Raw genomic sequence first — 13778 nt, 5'->3', positions numbered from 1 at the left:
TAGCCTACATATAAACGAAATCAATGTTCAAATACAAAAAAAGTTAACATGCAAGTAGTGTGCAATACTAACAAAGGCATAAATGATTTATTAAAGTCAGAAATGAATCATTAAATACCACAAAACTTGAACTATATATTCAGTAGTCTTGTATAATGACTTGAGGACATGTGTACCCACATATAATATAAACTGGATCCTTCCTTATCTTATCAGGACATAAAAAAACAAAGCCTGAACACTAATAAAAAAAAAAGAAGAAGCAAATTTACCCTGGGGGTTGTGTGATTGCACGCACAAATGTACAAAACATGCAGTAGTCTAATAATAAAAAGAGTACTTAATACTCTTCCATGATATACTCCTAAAATCAAGTGGTAAAATATCTTTGCAAGAGGCAGATCTATTTTACATATCATTTGCAATGACAAAATTACTCATTCCAAACGGTTTGGCATAATGGCTGACAAACCACATCTGAAGTATTCTATGAGCTGACAGACCTCATGAGAACACAGAATTTGTATATTTACACATTTGGTTCAAAAGTGCTTGAGGTCTGCATTTATAATAAAGTCACAGGAGTGTTATGAATGTTTGCAGTGTTTTTCTCTCTTCTTCATATTGTTGGGAAGCATCCTATATATTGCAGCTGTCTTCATAAGAAGGTGGAGCCTCTGTCAAAAGAAAAAAAATCAAATTAGTCACCAGGTCACCATAAAACACATAAAAGTAGTTTACATATAGTCCACAAAATAAAAATAATTTATAATTAATAAAAAATTACTCTGTTCAAAAGTTTACATACACTTGATTCCTAATACTGTGTGATTACCTTAATGATTCAGAGGAGCAGTTTTTTTTAAAGAGATAGTTGTTCATGAGTCCCTTGTTTGTTCTGAACAGTTAAACTGCCTGCTGTTGTTCAGAAAAATCCTTCAGGTCCCACAAATTCTTTGGTTTTACAGCATTTTTGTATATTTGAACCCTTTCCAACAATAACTGTATGATTTTGAGATCCATCTTTTCACACTGAGGACAACTGAGTAACTCATATGCAACTATGACAGAAGGTTCATATTCTGACTGATGCTTTTAGAAGGAAACACGATGGATTAGGAGCCAGGGGTGTAAACTTTTGAACAGAAAGATGGTGTACATTTCTTATTTTGCCTAAATATTTTTTTTTTTCATTTAATACTGTCCTTCAGAAGCTACAAAAGATACTTACACATTTCCCAGAAGACAAAATAAGTTAAATTTACCCTGATCTTCAAAATCAAAAAGTGTTCATCATGCATTGTGTTTCTTTCTGAAGCATCAGTGAGTGTTTAAACCTTCTGTAATAGTTGCATATGAGCCTCTCAGTTGTCCTCAGTGTGAAAAGATAGATCTCAAAATCATACAGTCATTGTTGGAAAGGGTACAAATACATAATTCTGAAAAACAATGAATTTGTGAAACCTGAAGGATTTTTTCTGAAGAACAGCAGGCAGTTTAACTATTCAGGACAAACAAGGGACAAAAAAAAAAGCTGTGGGTCATTCAGGTAACAACACAGTATTAAGAATCGAGTGTATGTAAACTTTTAAACGAAGGTCATTTGTATAAATTCAACTATTATTTTCTCTTGTGGACTATATGTAAATGTCTTTTATGTTAAAATTTCTTATTCAGGTCAGTACTTAATAAAAAATAACATAAAATACCAAAAAAAATACCAATAACATGATGTGATCCATCTCAACTAAGAGCAGAATCATGTATTATATAACTAAAAATCATGTAACTACATACCAGGTGGATATGCTGAACTCCTATAGTTTGGAGGCAGGCTCGCTGAAGACGACATGCCGACGGGGGGTGCTGACGGGTCGCTGGAGCTCTGTCTCTGTCTGAAGCTGAGTCCAGGAGCGTAGCTGAATGCATTAGGAGACACTGGAGCCTGGGAACCAGACTCACGCTGTGCTCTCTTTGGCATTTCCCCATTGTAGCTAGCAACATCTGGGAGTTCTGGATACAGATCAGCAGGAGGCGCACTGGGGAACATGCAGGTGCTGCGAGGCCTGGGTTTGGGTGCAGGTTTTGGGGCTGGACGTGGTGGTAGGCTGGGAGAGGCAGAGTCGACAGTAGTAGCAGCAGGAGAAGGAGAAGGGGCAGAGGCAGGGGCAGGGGCAGAGGCAGAGGCAGAGGCAGGGGCAGGGGTGGGGTTATTACGTGGGGTTGGCATAGGTGGAACCCCCGGGGAGTGTGAAGGCCAAGTTAGGTCTACTGCGGTGCTTCCAATGTAAATGGGCAAAGTTAATGACACCTCTGGGTATTTCAAATAGACCTGGCAAAGCAGAGACAAACATACCGATGAGATTCATTGATAGGAAGGAAGCAGGAAATATCAAATGCAATTTGCATGAACTTCTGATAAAATGAATCCCTCTGATATACTGAACATGTTCCCAGTGATTATGTACAGCCAGATGATATTAAACACTCCACAATAGAGGACAATACTTACAGGAGAAAAAGTATCACACTTTGCATTACATTGTGTTATGTAATAATAACTTTGTTTAAATATTCACCTGAATGTAGTAGCAGATTTGGATGAGGTTTCCATCAGTCAGGGTGGACAGATTGAGAGAAGGTACAATTATCTGCTCTTTCCATTCAGATTTTTGTCCACCTTTAACTCCAGGTCCTTCTACCTCTGCTACTGTCCGCAAGTCATATGTCGGCTTCTTGGTATTATATGTAACTTTCTGAAATTAAGAGATGAGCAAGTGTGAGGATCATATCATATTATACTACCTTTCTGGGTTTTGAACATAGTAGTTGTGTTGCTGTCTATGCAGGGTCATAAAACTCTCAGATTTCATTAAAAATATTAGGGATGCACGATATGTATCGGTCGATAACTTGCGCGTTTTGTCAGTAAAGCCGGTTCTGTAATCAGCGGTAAATGCCATCAGGTGCGTGATTTCACGTTGAGCCGTATATACTACACACAGCCGTTGTTTACAGACGAGCTGCGCACATTCACACTGATAATGAACATTGCTATGCGCAGCTCGTCGGTAAACAACGGCTGTGTGTAGTATATACGGCTCAACGTGAAATCACGCACCTGATGGCATTTACCGCTGATTACAGAACCGGCTTTACTGACAAAACGCGCAAGCTTTATCGACCGATTGGTATCGGTGCATCCCTAAAAAATATCTTAATTAAATGCATGCAAAGATCTTACAGGTTTGATGGAAATTTCATTTTTGGGTGAACTATCCATTTAATATTCAGGATTCTTTGATCAATGGAATGTTCAAAATAAAAAAAGGATTTATTTGGAATATAATTTTTTGTAGCAACTGAAAAGTCTTTACAGTCACTTTTCATTAAAAAAAAAAATCTTACTAACCACGAAATATTTTTACACACTATACTGAACGGTTTTAACTAACTGTAAACATTTGGTCATAAAATATAATCTAATGTAGTCAGTGTAAATGTAAAGTAGTTGGTGTCATCTTACCTGCATTAGACTGGCAACTATATGGCCTGTTGACTTATCAGATTTGTTTTCAATCTCAGCGAACACTTTAATGATCTGCCCAGCGATATATCCTCGCATGTCACTCTTAGCTTTCAGCACCACTGTCCCATTCTTCACAAGCATGTATGAGAAATTCTTGGTTACAGAGGATGAGTTCGGTTCCTGCACAAAAAAATTATAGCATAGTAATGTAAATCACTGGCAGTAAATAACAGCACAGTTAATATATACAGTACCTTGCGAAAGTATTCATACCCCTTTATTTTTTATGTTTTGTTATGTTGCAACCTTATGTTAAACTGCTTTAAATAACTTTTTTCCCCACATGAATCTGCACTCCATACACCACAATAACAAGGCAAAAACATATTCGTAACAACTTTGCTATTTAAAAAAAAAAAAAATACTGAAATAAGTACATTGCATAAGTATTCATACCCTTAACACTATACCTGGAGAACACTATTCCTGGAGATCTACTATCCTGCAAAGTTCAGCTCCAACCCTGAAGAAACACACCTGAACCAGCTAATTAATCTCTTAAGTAGCACTTGATAATTACAGACAGCTGTGTTGGAGCAGGGCTGGAACAAAAATCTGCAGGTAGGTAGATCTCCAGGAGCAGGGTTGAGCAGCCCTGCTATACTTAGCTGAAGCACCTTACAGCCTCAAGTTGGTATGGTGTGACAAGCTTTGCACATCCGCATTTGGCAATCATCAGCCAATCTTCTCCTCACCTCTTTACCTTTCAAGCTCTGTCAGCTTGGTTGGGAGCTGGTAGACATTTTCAGGTTTCTCCAGAAATGTTTGATTGGGACTCTGGCTGGGCCACGCAAGTGTGCTTAGGGTCATTGTCCTATTAGAAGGTGAACCTCCTACCCAGTCTGAGGTTCTGAACGCTCTGGATTAGGTGTTCATTAAGGCTCTCTCTATATTTTGCTATGTACGCCACTGTCCTTCAGGTCCTGCCACTGAAAATCAGCCCCACAGCATGAGGCTGCTACCAGCAAACTTTACTTTTGGCATGCTACTTGGAATTGAGGTTCATCAGACTATAAGCATCATAAGCTTCTTGGTCACCAATCTTATCAAGGCCCTTCTCCATCAATTGCTCAGTTTGGCCAGGAGGCCAACTCTAGGAAGAGTCCTAGTTGTTCCAAACTTCTTCCATTATGAATAATGGAGGCTACATGCTTCTGTGAACCTTCAATGCAGTTGAATTTTTTTTTCTGAACTCTTCCCCAGATGTGTGGCTTGACACAATCCTGTTTATGAGCTTTACAGGCAGTTTTTTTTACCTCAGGGCTTGGTTTTTGCTCTGATATGCATTTTCAGCTGTAAGATCTTTCAAATCTACTCTCTCAGTTGAATTTGCCACAGGTTATCTTCACTCGAACATCTACAATTAATATGAATGCGCCTGAGCTAAATTTCAAGTGTCCCAGAAAAGGGTGTGAATACTTTTGCAATGGAATCATTAATCACCAAGTGTTTTATTACTAATAAATTAGCAGAGTTGTTACAAACCTGTTATTATGGTGTATGGAGTGTAGATAGATAAAAAATAAATAAAATTTAAAGCAGTTTAACATAAAGATGCAACATAATACGTGAAGGGGTATGAATACTTTCGCAAGGGACTGTAAGATATCAGAATTAAAGATATTCAAATTTGTGGTTTAGCATATGGAGGTCTGTGTAGCACATTTACCTGTATACCAGGTATTTCATTCAGGTTGACTGTGTTGTTCATAGAGAAGAGTTTCTCTATCTTGTAGTCTTTTGCAAAACGAGGCGTGTCTATGAAAGCCCGAACTCTGTATATAATCCGTCCATATGGCCCTTCAAACGATGTTGGTGCAGCAGCTACAAAAGAAAGGATCAGAGAGGTTTGTGTATCTTCTCTGCAGGTGCAGATAAATGAATGAGGACAGGGCTAATAATTAGCTTACTTAGCTCACTTCTCATAACCAAAGTTTGGACTTTTGCATTAGAACAATAGTCTTTTCTAGCAAAAGATTTAACAGGGTGCATTATCAAATAAGCTCAAATATTTTTAGTGAACGGCTGAAAAACCACAAAAGCCAGTGCACAAGAAGCACGATTCTATAAGAGTGGCATTGTTCTGTAGGGGGAGCTGAAAAGTCTCAGATAATAGACAAACAGCAGATGGAGGTTTCAAATAGCAGCTGAGTAGCTCCACACAATAAGAGCAGTGATAACCTAGATGGGCTAGCGTGTGTCTTAGATTCACATTGTGAAAAGAGTGAATAAAACGAACAAAAACGAAGGAATCCGATTTACTCTTCACTGGTATGAAAATTAACTGACAGTAACAGAATTCACACTAAGTTTCAAAATATTTTTGTTTCCATCCGAAAAATCTCTACTTTAAATCAATGCTGTTCTTTTAAACTTTAGATTTATTAAATCCTGAACAAATGATAACAGTTTTCACGAAATATTAAGTAGTACAACATAAGAAATGCCTCAAGCACCAAAACAGCTTATTTCAAATTGCAATATTATTTCACAATATTGTTTTTTCAGGGGGGGGGGGGTTTCCCCTGGGTTTGAATAAATATGACTCTGTATAAACAAACAGGTTGTATTTGGGTAAACAAAGTTGACATTTTGATATTTTTAATTTGTTGTTCTGTTGCCATGGATAAACGTAAACAGTGATTAATCTCTGACATGTCTTGGAAGAATGTGGGGTGACAGGTCTGATCAATTACATAGAAGCGTCTCTCACCTGGCAAAAGAAACTTGAAGGGAAAACTGTGCTCGCCTTCTTTCAGAGTGCCTGTGAAACAGTAAGAGAAACTGTAAGGGATCTAAACAAGAATCCAACCATTTAATGCATGAGTGAGATCATGAAACCGGTGTACCTTTATCTGCTATTGAGATGGAGCTGCTGAAGTACTGCTCCTCCTCTGTCCAGTCTGTGTCATTAGATTTGCTGGTGACTCCGCAGAAGCCTTGGCAGTTCACTTTGATTGCTGAATATGAAATAAAGACATACGTCAATCAAAATAAAAAGTCCCTGCACAGATGCAAGAAAGTGACAAACAGTGACGTTTCTAGACTCTTTTTTTACTGGGAAAAATACCACTGTGCATATAGGAGTATAAAAATATAAGCACACTTTTTTTTGCTGGGGTGCTGTGCCCCAGTAATGATGAAAGGCTATTTTAAGAAATTAGTCATTGCGTAAGGTTATGTTGAATTAGTGACAACACCTATTTAAAAGAAATCATGAGAGTCAGTAAATGATGACTGGGATTGTCTGAGACCAAGATGACAGCCTTATTTCTTTATTGAGAACTTAATATGACCTCATTCTGTCCTTCACCAGCAAGACGGTCCATCAAAACATTCAGACTGCCATAGTAACAGACAAAAACACATTAACCATATACCATTAACAAAGGGGGGCTAGAACATACATAGCAGAGGTTTGTGAACCTACGCACTTCTCATTTCTCATGAAATGTTCTGCAATCATCAAGTCGTTGCTACAGGATAATAATACATCTTGCTGCATGACCAAATTAGAAACAGGGGACAGAAGATGTTAAAACAAGGAACAACTGACCATGTTTTTCTTTTACAGTTGTTATAGTAGGTAAATGCAGATAATATTTTCACAGAATAGCCTGCATTAGCTAATTTTGAAGGCAAGTCCCCAAGCCCTGACAGAAATGATATACATTAAAGGGATAGTAAACCCAAAAAGAAAAATTCTGTCATCAATTAATCACTCACATGTTGTTCCAAACCTGTAAGACCTCTGTTCATCTTCGGAACACAAATTAAGATACTTTTGATGAAATCCGAGAGCTGTCTGACAGTCAAGGCACAGAAAGGTAGGATGTCGTTAAAATAGTCCATGTGACATCAGTGGCTCAACCGTCATTTTACGAAGCTACGAGAATACTTTTTGTGCGCAATTTTTTTTATATAATAATAATAATAATAATAATAATAATATCTAATCGACAATTAATCTTCTCTGTGTCACCATTTTGGAGAGTATCATAACGCATGTGCGTGCTTTTCTCTGCGTGTAAACAACATAGAACACAAAAATGTTGCAAGGTGATGCATAGGAGAAGTACTGTTGAATAAAGTCATTATTTTTGTGTTTTTTGCGCACAAAAACTTGTAGTAGCGTCATAAAATTATGGTTGAAACACTGATGTCACTTGGACTACTTTATTGATGTTTTTGGTACCTAAATGGACCTTGATAGGACCCTTGCAGTTTATGTAGCGTCAGAGTGCTCTCAAATTTCATTAAAAATATCTTCATTTGTGTTCTGAAGATGAACTAAGATCTTACTGGTATGGAACAGCACAATTTTCATTTTTATGGTGAACTAACCATTTAGCATATAATTACAGACAGTGTCAAAAGACATTAGAGTGTGTTTAATAGTCTTTATATCTCCTTCTCTTTCTTTAAAATCCTTGTCTTTGTGATTCGATCTGTTTGCTAATCATTATGTCCTCTATTCCCCTTCTCTCTCTCTAACCCCAAGACACGCATTGAGTGCTAGCAAGCAGAGGTGTTACCACAGATACATAAGCAACTATGGGAAATATGTCTGAAGAGACTCGAGGACTGGTGAACTGGGTGAACAACAACAACATCTGGAAATTAAAGATCTTACACTTGGTCACTTTGACTTATTATCCAACCATAAAAAGCATCTGTCATCGACAAACAAAATAATTGCTCAGGTCAAAAAAAAAGCTACTTTAGAAAAAAAAAAAATAATAATAATAATAATGATTTAAACAGAACTGTTATTGTTTCAAATACTGTCAGCTGACTTCTCTGTAAAGTTGTAATGGTGAATGTGTGCGATTACTATTACTGTTGTCCTTGATCTGGAATGCGAGCGAACCAGTCCGGTGAGTATTCTTCATCAACGTCTCAGCTCAAACAATAGACCAGCCCCAAACCACTGACATAACCACATGACTTGCTTTTTCTCATATCACTTTAACGCTGATCATTACATCTGGTGTGACTGTTTTCAAGCGATCATCTTGACTGCACTCTGACTCATTTTTAGTTTTATCACATTTGCCTAACCCACAGCGGTTCTCAAACATGTGAAAACACACTTTTAATAACACTTCCTTGTTCACATTGATTAGTGTGGGTTTTTTTTTAACACAAAAAGGATGTCAGCTTGTTTACCCTCATCCCATGGCCAAAGACAAACAGTACTGTAGCTGCATTGTCTTTCCTAACAATACTTTTTGCTGTTTACTCTTATTTTAGTTTTATGGGTGTAGATACACAAGCCAACGCGGTACTGTATTTGTATAATAAAATACATTTAATATGCATGTTGCAAGTAACAAAGCTTTATACTTTTTTGATAGCAAGTCACATTAATTTATAATATTATCCTGCACATATGTGACCCTGGACCACAAAACCACTTGTAAGTAGCTCGGGTATATTTGTAGAAATAGCCAACAATACATTGTATGGGTCAAAATGATCAATTTGTCTTTTATGCCAAAAATTATTAGGGGATTAAGTAAAGATCATCTTCCATGAAGATATTTAGTAAATTTCCTACCCTATGAAAACTTAATTCTTGATTAGTAATAAGCATTGCTAAGAACTTCATTTGGACAAATTTAAAGGCAATTTTCTCAATTTTTAGATTTTTTGCTGCACCCTCCGATTCTAGATTTTCAAATAGTTCTTGGCTAAATATTGTCCTATTTTGTTTTCAGATGAATTTTAAAAATTGACCCTTACGACTGGTTCTGTGGCCCAGGGTCACATATCAGAAAAGGCACAAATTAACAAGATCTTTAAGGCTTACATTGCTTCAAGTATCTAGAAATCACAGCAGTTATTTTGTCCTAATAAAATACTGTTTATTTGTGATGTATAAGCAATATTGACTGTTAGGCTTGGCTGTGTAAGAATATCCGACCTTAACATGAACAGGTGTATTGAAAAGCACTGAGACTAGGTGAAACAGGTGCTGGTATCAACAGGTGGTGGGTGAGAAGATACATACACTACCTTTATTTCTGTACCAAGCAGTCTGACTAGTATTGCAGCAATTTACATTTATGTAGGATATTAAGAACAGATCTGAATATTAGATTTGTCAATTTAAAGATTCAAGGCCTGAATGATTGACTCAAACATGCTGCTGCTAAAGGCTTAAGGCATAAATGCAAATGAAGAGTTCGGAAAAACAATAAACAGGCCGAGCAGCTGCCCATGCATTAACTTACAACTTTATATGATTCTTTACACTATTTTAGGTCCTTGTGTTTGTCTTTTACTTAAATCAGGACTTCTTACATTTCATTTTCTCAGTTACTGTTTTAAAAAGCTGAGACTGATAACCGAAACTGCGATTAGTTCACCTGACAAGGTATGGAGAAACAGAGTAGAGTATACACACGTTTTTCTTTAGCCCGTTTATAACATGTATTCCTGTTGTCAGTGTCTTTAAAACACCCTGTTTATGGTTTTTACGGAAATTTATGAGAACTAAGATAGAAACGAAAGCGGTGAGAGGTTTATACACTATTCCGCGTTGGCATGTCAATAAAAGATCCGCAAGTTTCGTTCACACCAGTTTCAGTCCTCGATGCGCGAACACAAAACCAACTCTAAACGTGCGCGCGTCTAGGAAAACAACCAGTAAGCCTAACATTTGAGTCTGATACACAACTAGGGTAGTTTATGAAGTAAACTTGTTGATAAACTTTTAAAAATCATCCAGTGAAAACACAAAGGGTGGCTGCGGTGTACGATAATTTGAGGCATTTGTTTACTTACCTTTACATTGTATTGGCTGTCCAATTGAGATTTTCAGAGTTCCGGTGAGAGATTCACCTGGAGTATAAACTGTTTTGTTGTTATTAAGAGTTATTTCGAATTCTTGAAGTTTTCCCATTCTGTTCTTTATCCACTGTGAACAGGTGGGTGAGTGAAACTAACCACAAGGAAAGGAAATGCTTTACCTGTCGACGACGTCACGCAGATATAGCCCTGACGTCACTCGGAATTCTGTAGTTCTTACCGGTAAGAGGAAAAAAACAAAAACAAAACACTGATTCACTTCTTAATTCTCTTTATTACAGTACAAACAAGAAACGTTTAACAATAGGAAATTATAATGCTCGTTGTTTTAAAAAATGTTTTGCAAATACGTTTTACATAACATTTACAAATTGTAAAGAAAACAAGTATGAAAAACACTGAGCCAATAAACGTTATGTTATAGCTTGTGTCAGTCATCAACACTGAGATAAACAGCTTCACTGCCTAAATTGCATTTTATGTTTAGGCTATTTAGTTTCAGTCACATATTAGCTGTCCTGTTGAAAAAAAAAACAGCATATGCTGTTTAGGTAGGTTTTGATCCTGGGATGCTGGTTTTAGCTGGTTAATGCTGGTCCTTAGCTGGTCATGTTGCTGGCCAAGGATCAGCATAAACCAGCAAAGGACCAGCTTAAACCATCATCCCAGCATCAAAACCTACAACATATTCTGTTTTTGTTTTTTCAACTGGGTGTCGATGGCAATTTGAAATTTTGGAAAGTTTGGAAATCAGTTTTATTTATACCGTCTGAAAGATTCAGCTAAATAAGTCTTTCAAAGCTTCTGGCTGCTTATAGTTATCATTAGCATGTTTTGAAGAATTGCTAGCCTAGCACAAAGCCTAGCACCTAGCTATTTTAATGTTCTAAAACAGACTGAAATAAATATTAGCATTTATTTAATGCATTCAAAAGCAGTGTTGTTAGCAGAAACATGTCAATAACTGTAGACATTTGTGGCCACAGTAACATTTTCTGTCAAATTCACAATACTATTGCCACATTACACTTAAACTTATTTTTGTCCTTTTCCATCGGTATTGCGAAATAGTATAATACAGGACAAATAAATAAATAAAGGACAGTGTAATCTTGCAGTAGACTGCTTATCAAAGCACTATTAAAGGGATAGTTCATTCAAAAATGAAAATTCTGTCAATAATTACCCTTATGACTTCCAAACCTGTGAAACACAAATTAAGATATTTTTGATGAAATCCAAGAGCTCTCTGACCCTCCATAGACAACAACCCTGATAGCACATGTGCATCACAGAGACGTCTATTTAACTTCTGCATTCCCAGATAGCACACGTCTGCAAGATTAAAGATCTCTTGATCTGGAAAGCATCGGCTGTGTACAAACATCGGACAGACATCTGTAAGATGTCAGTTTTACATACATTCTAAATCATAAACATCTTAAAGACAGCTAATAGATGTATATTTGACATCTGATAAGAGACTTCCTATAGACGTATTGCAGATGAGCAAAGCAAACACTCTAAAAAATACTTGCAGATGTAAATGCAGATATCAAATAGACGTCTCCAAGATGTATGTGTGCTAACAGAGTTTACATTTACATGTTTACTCATCCGCAATAAGCCTATTGGATGTTTCCTATCAGATGTCAAATAGATGTATATTAGATGTTTTAAGATGTTTATGATTTGGAATAAAACTGACATCTGAAAGACGTCTGTCAGACATTTGTACACAGCAGATGCTTTCCAGATCAAGAGATCTTCAACAGACGTATGTGTGTTATCTGGGAAGGATCCTACCACGTTCAAGGTCCAGAAAAGTACCAAGATATTGATAAAAATTGAATTAAATAAAAAAATTGATATTGATAAAATAGTCCATGTGACATCAGTGGTTTAACCGTAATTTTATGAAGCTAAGAGAATACTTTTTGTTGCACAAAAAACTAAAATAACTTTATCCAACAATTCTTCTTCTTTTTGGAGAGTACCAAGATGCAACAACATGAGGGTGAGTAAATAATCACAGATTTCTATTTTTGGATAGAAAAAAATAGACCATAAACGTCACCATGAAATCAAAATGTACAGAGTTTTAGACAGTTTTTTAGTTCATGTGTCCTTATAATCTTTAACTTCCCCTTGCAACGACATTCTCTGATGGCATGTTCACTGCAATGAGGCTGACTTCTAATGCCTTAAGAGAGAGTAAAAACTACATTTCTGTTTGCACTTTGACTTATTGTTTCTGATTCACTTTTGTTTTCGACATTGCGTCTGACCCCTATTACCCTAAGAGATCTCCTGAATGCTTTGATAAAATTACGGGAGCCAAAAAAGTAGATAAGTGGGTCTAAGCAGCAGTTGATTCCTGCCAATATATAGCAGGCATAATATGCTGTTTGCAACTGCAACAGGAGTCTGCATTCACTAGGATAATACTTTTTCACAACTACCCCAATAGTCCGAACAACATTAAGAGGAAGAAAGCAAAGGCCAAATATGAATAAACATATCCCTATCATCCTCATGGACTTAACCTTGACTGATTGGCCTTGAACAGAACTGATGTTAATGCGGGAAACCGAGCTCGCCAGGCGACTGTAGCAAAACACTGATATAGTTAAAGGTAATATACACCAAAAGAAGAAAATCACAAAGTTAATAACAAAGTAAGCATCCGTCAGCTTTGTCTGATGAATAGTAAGACACTGCCCGTGATTATCTTCAGTGGTAACAGGAAGCAGCCATCCATAGAAAATGCCAGTTATTATGAGAAAACACCAAATCCCAGCACACAGCTTCTTCACAAAAACCTTCCTTTTTATCAGCGATGAGCGGTTGAAGTGAACCACCGACATATATCGATGAACGCTAATGAGCGTGAGGAAGATCACACTGCCGTTGAAGTGGATGCTGAGCACGGCGATCTTCAACTGGCAGGCAAAATCCCCAAAAATCCAGTTGCTATCCATGGCGAAGTACGCTGCCATCAGAGGGGTGAGTGGAGTAATGATGGCATCAGATAGAGCCAGATTAAACTGCAGAACAGCTCCAGAGTTCCATTTGTGAATGCGGCAGGTGAAGACCCACAGGCTGAATCCGTTGAGCAGAAGGCCTAGCAGATAGACCAGACAGAGGATCACAGCCAGAGACATGTGCTGAGGTTTAGGAACACATGTATCCCCATTGCTCGCATTGACTGAATCCGAGATGTTCATCTTAGTAAATGCCACTGTGCTGAAAAAACATTGCGAATAAATTAACTGAATATTACAGTAGCCCTGAACCATAACATGAAAAAATAAAATTTGGGGTTTGGAGGAAAAATAGAGTAGAGAGCCTAAGTCCTAAATTTTTTCTCTCTCTT

At 37.1% G+C, this 13778-nt stretch overlaps 2 protein-coding genes across 2 annotated transcripts; both read right to left on the bottom strand.

Moving 5' to 3' along the window:
* Positions 1-55: 55 nt before the first annotated feature.
* arrdc1a (arrestin domain containing 1a) lies at positions 56-10530 on the bottom strand. The gene is made up of 8 exons (XM_073839904.1): positions 10379-10530; positions 6439-6549; positions 6303-6353; positions 5259-5413; positions 3527-3709; positions 2580-2756; positions 1798-2332; positions 56-677 (listed from the first exon to the last, which is right to left on the bottom strand). The coding sequence occupies exons 1-8, from the start codon at positions 10494-10496 to the stop codon at positions 640-642; spliced, it is 1368 nt and encodes a 455-aa protein (XP_073696005.1). The 5' UTR covers positions 10497-10530; the 3' UTR covers positions 56-639.
* Positions 10531-12210: 1680 nt separating this feature from the next.
* LOC141334838 (P2Y purinoceptor 4-like) lies at positions 12211-13629 on the bottom strand. The gene has a single exon (XM_073840062.1). It carries the CDS (start codon positions 13627-13629, stop codon positions 12607-12609), a length of 1023 nt encoding a protein of 340 aa, XP_073696163.1. The 3' UTR covers positions 12211-12606.
* Positions 13630-13778: the final 149 nt, after the last annotated feature.

Source organism: Garra rufa, chromosome 5, assembly GCF_049309525.1.
Source record: "Garra rufa chromosome 5, GarRuf1.0, whole genome shotgun sequence".
NCBI lineage: Eukaryota > Metazoa > Chordata > Actinopteri > Cypriniformes > Cyprinidae > Garra > Garra rufa.
Note: the sequence above shows the minus strand (reverse complement) of the source record. Positions and strands in the feature narration are given on the sequence as shown.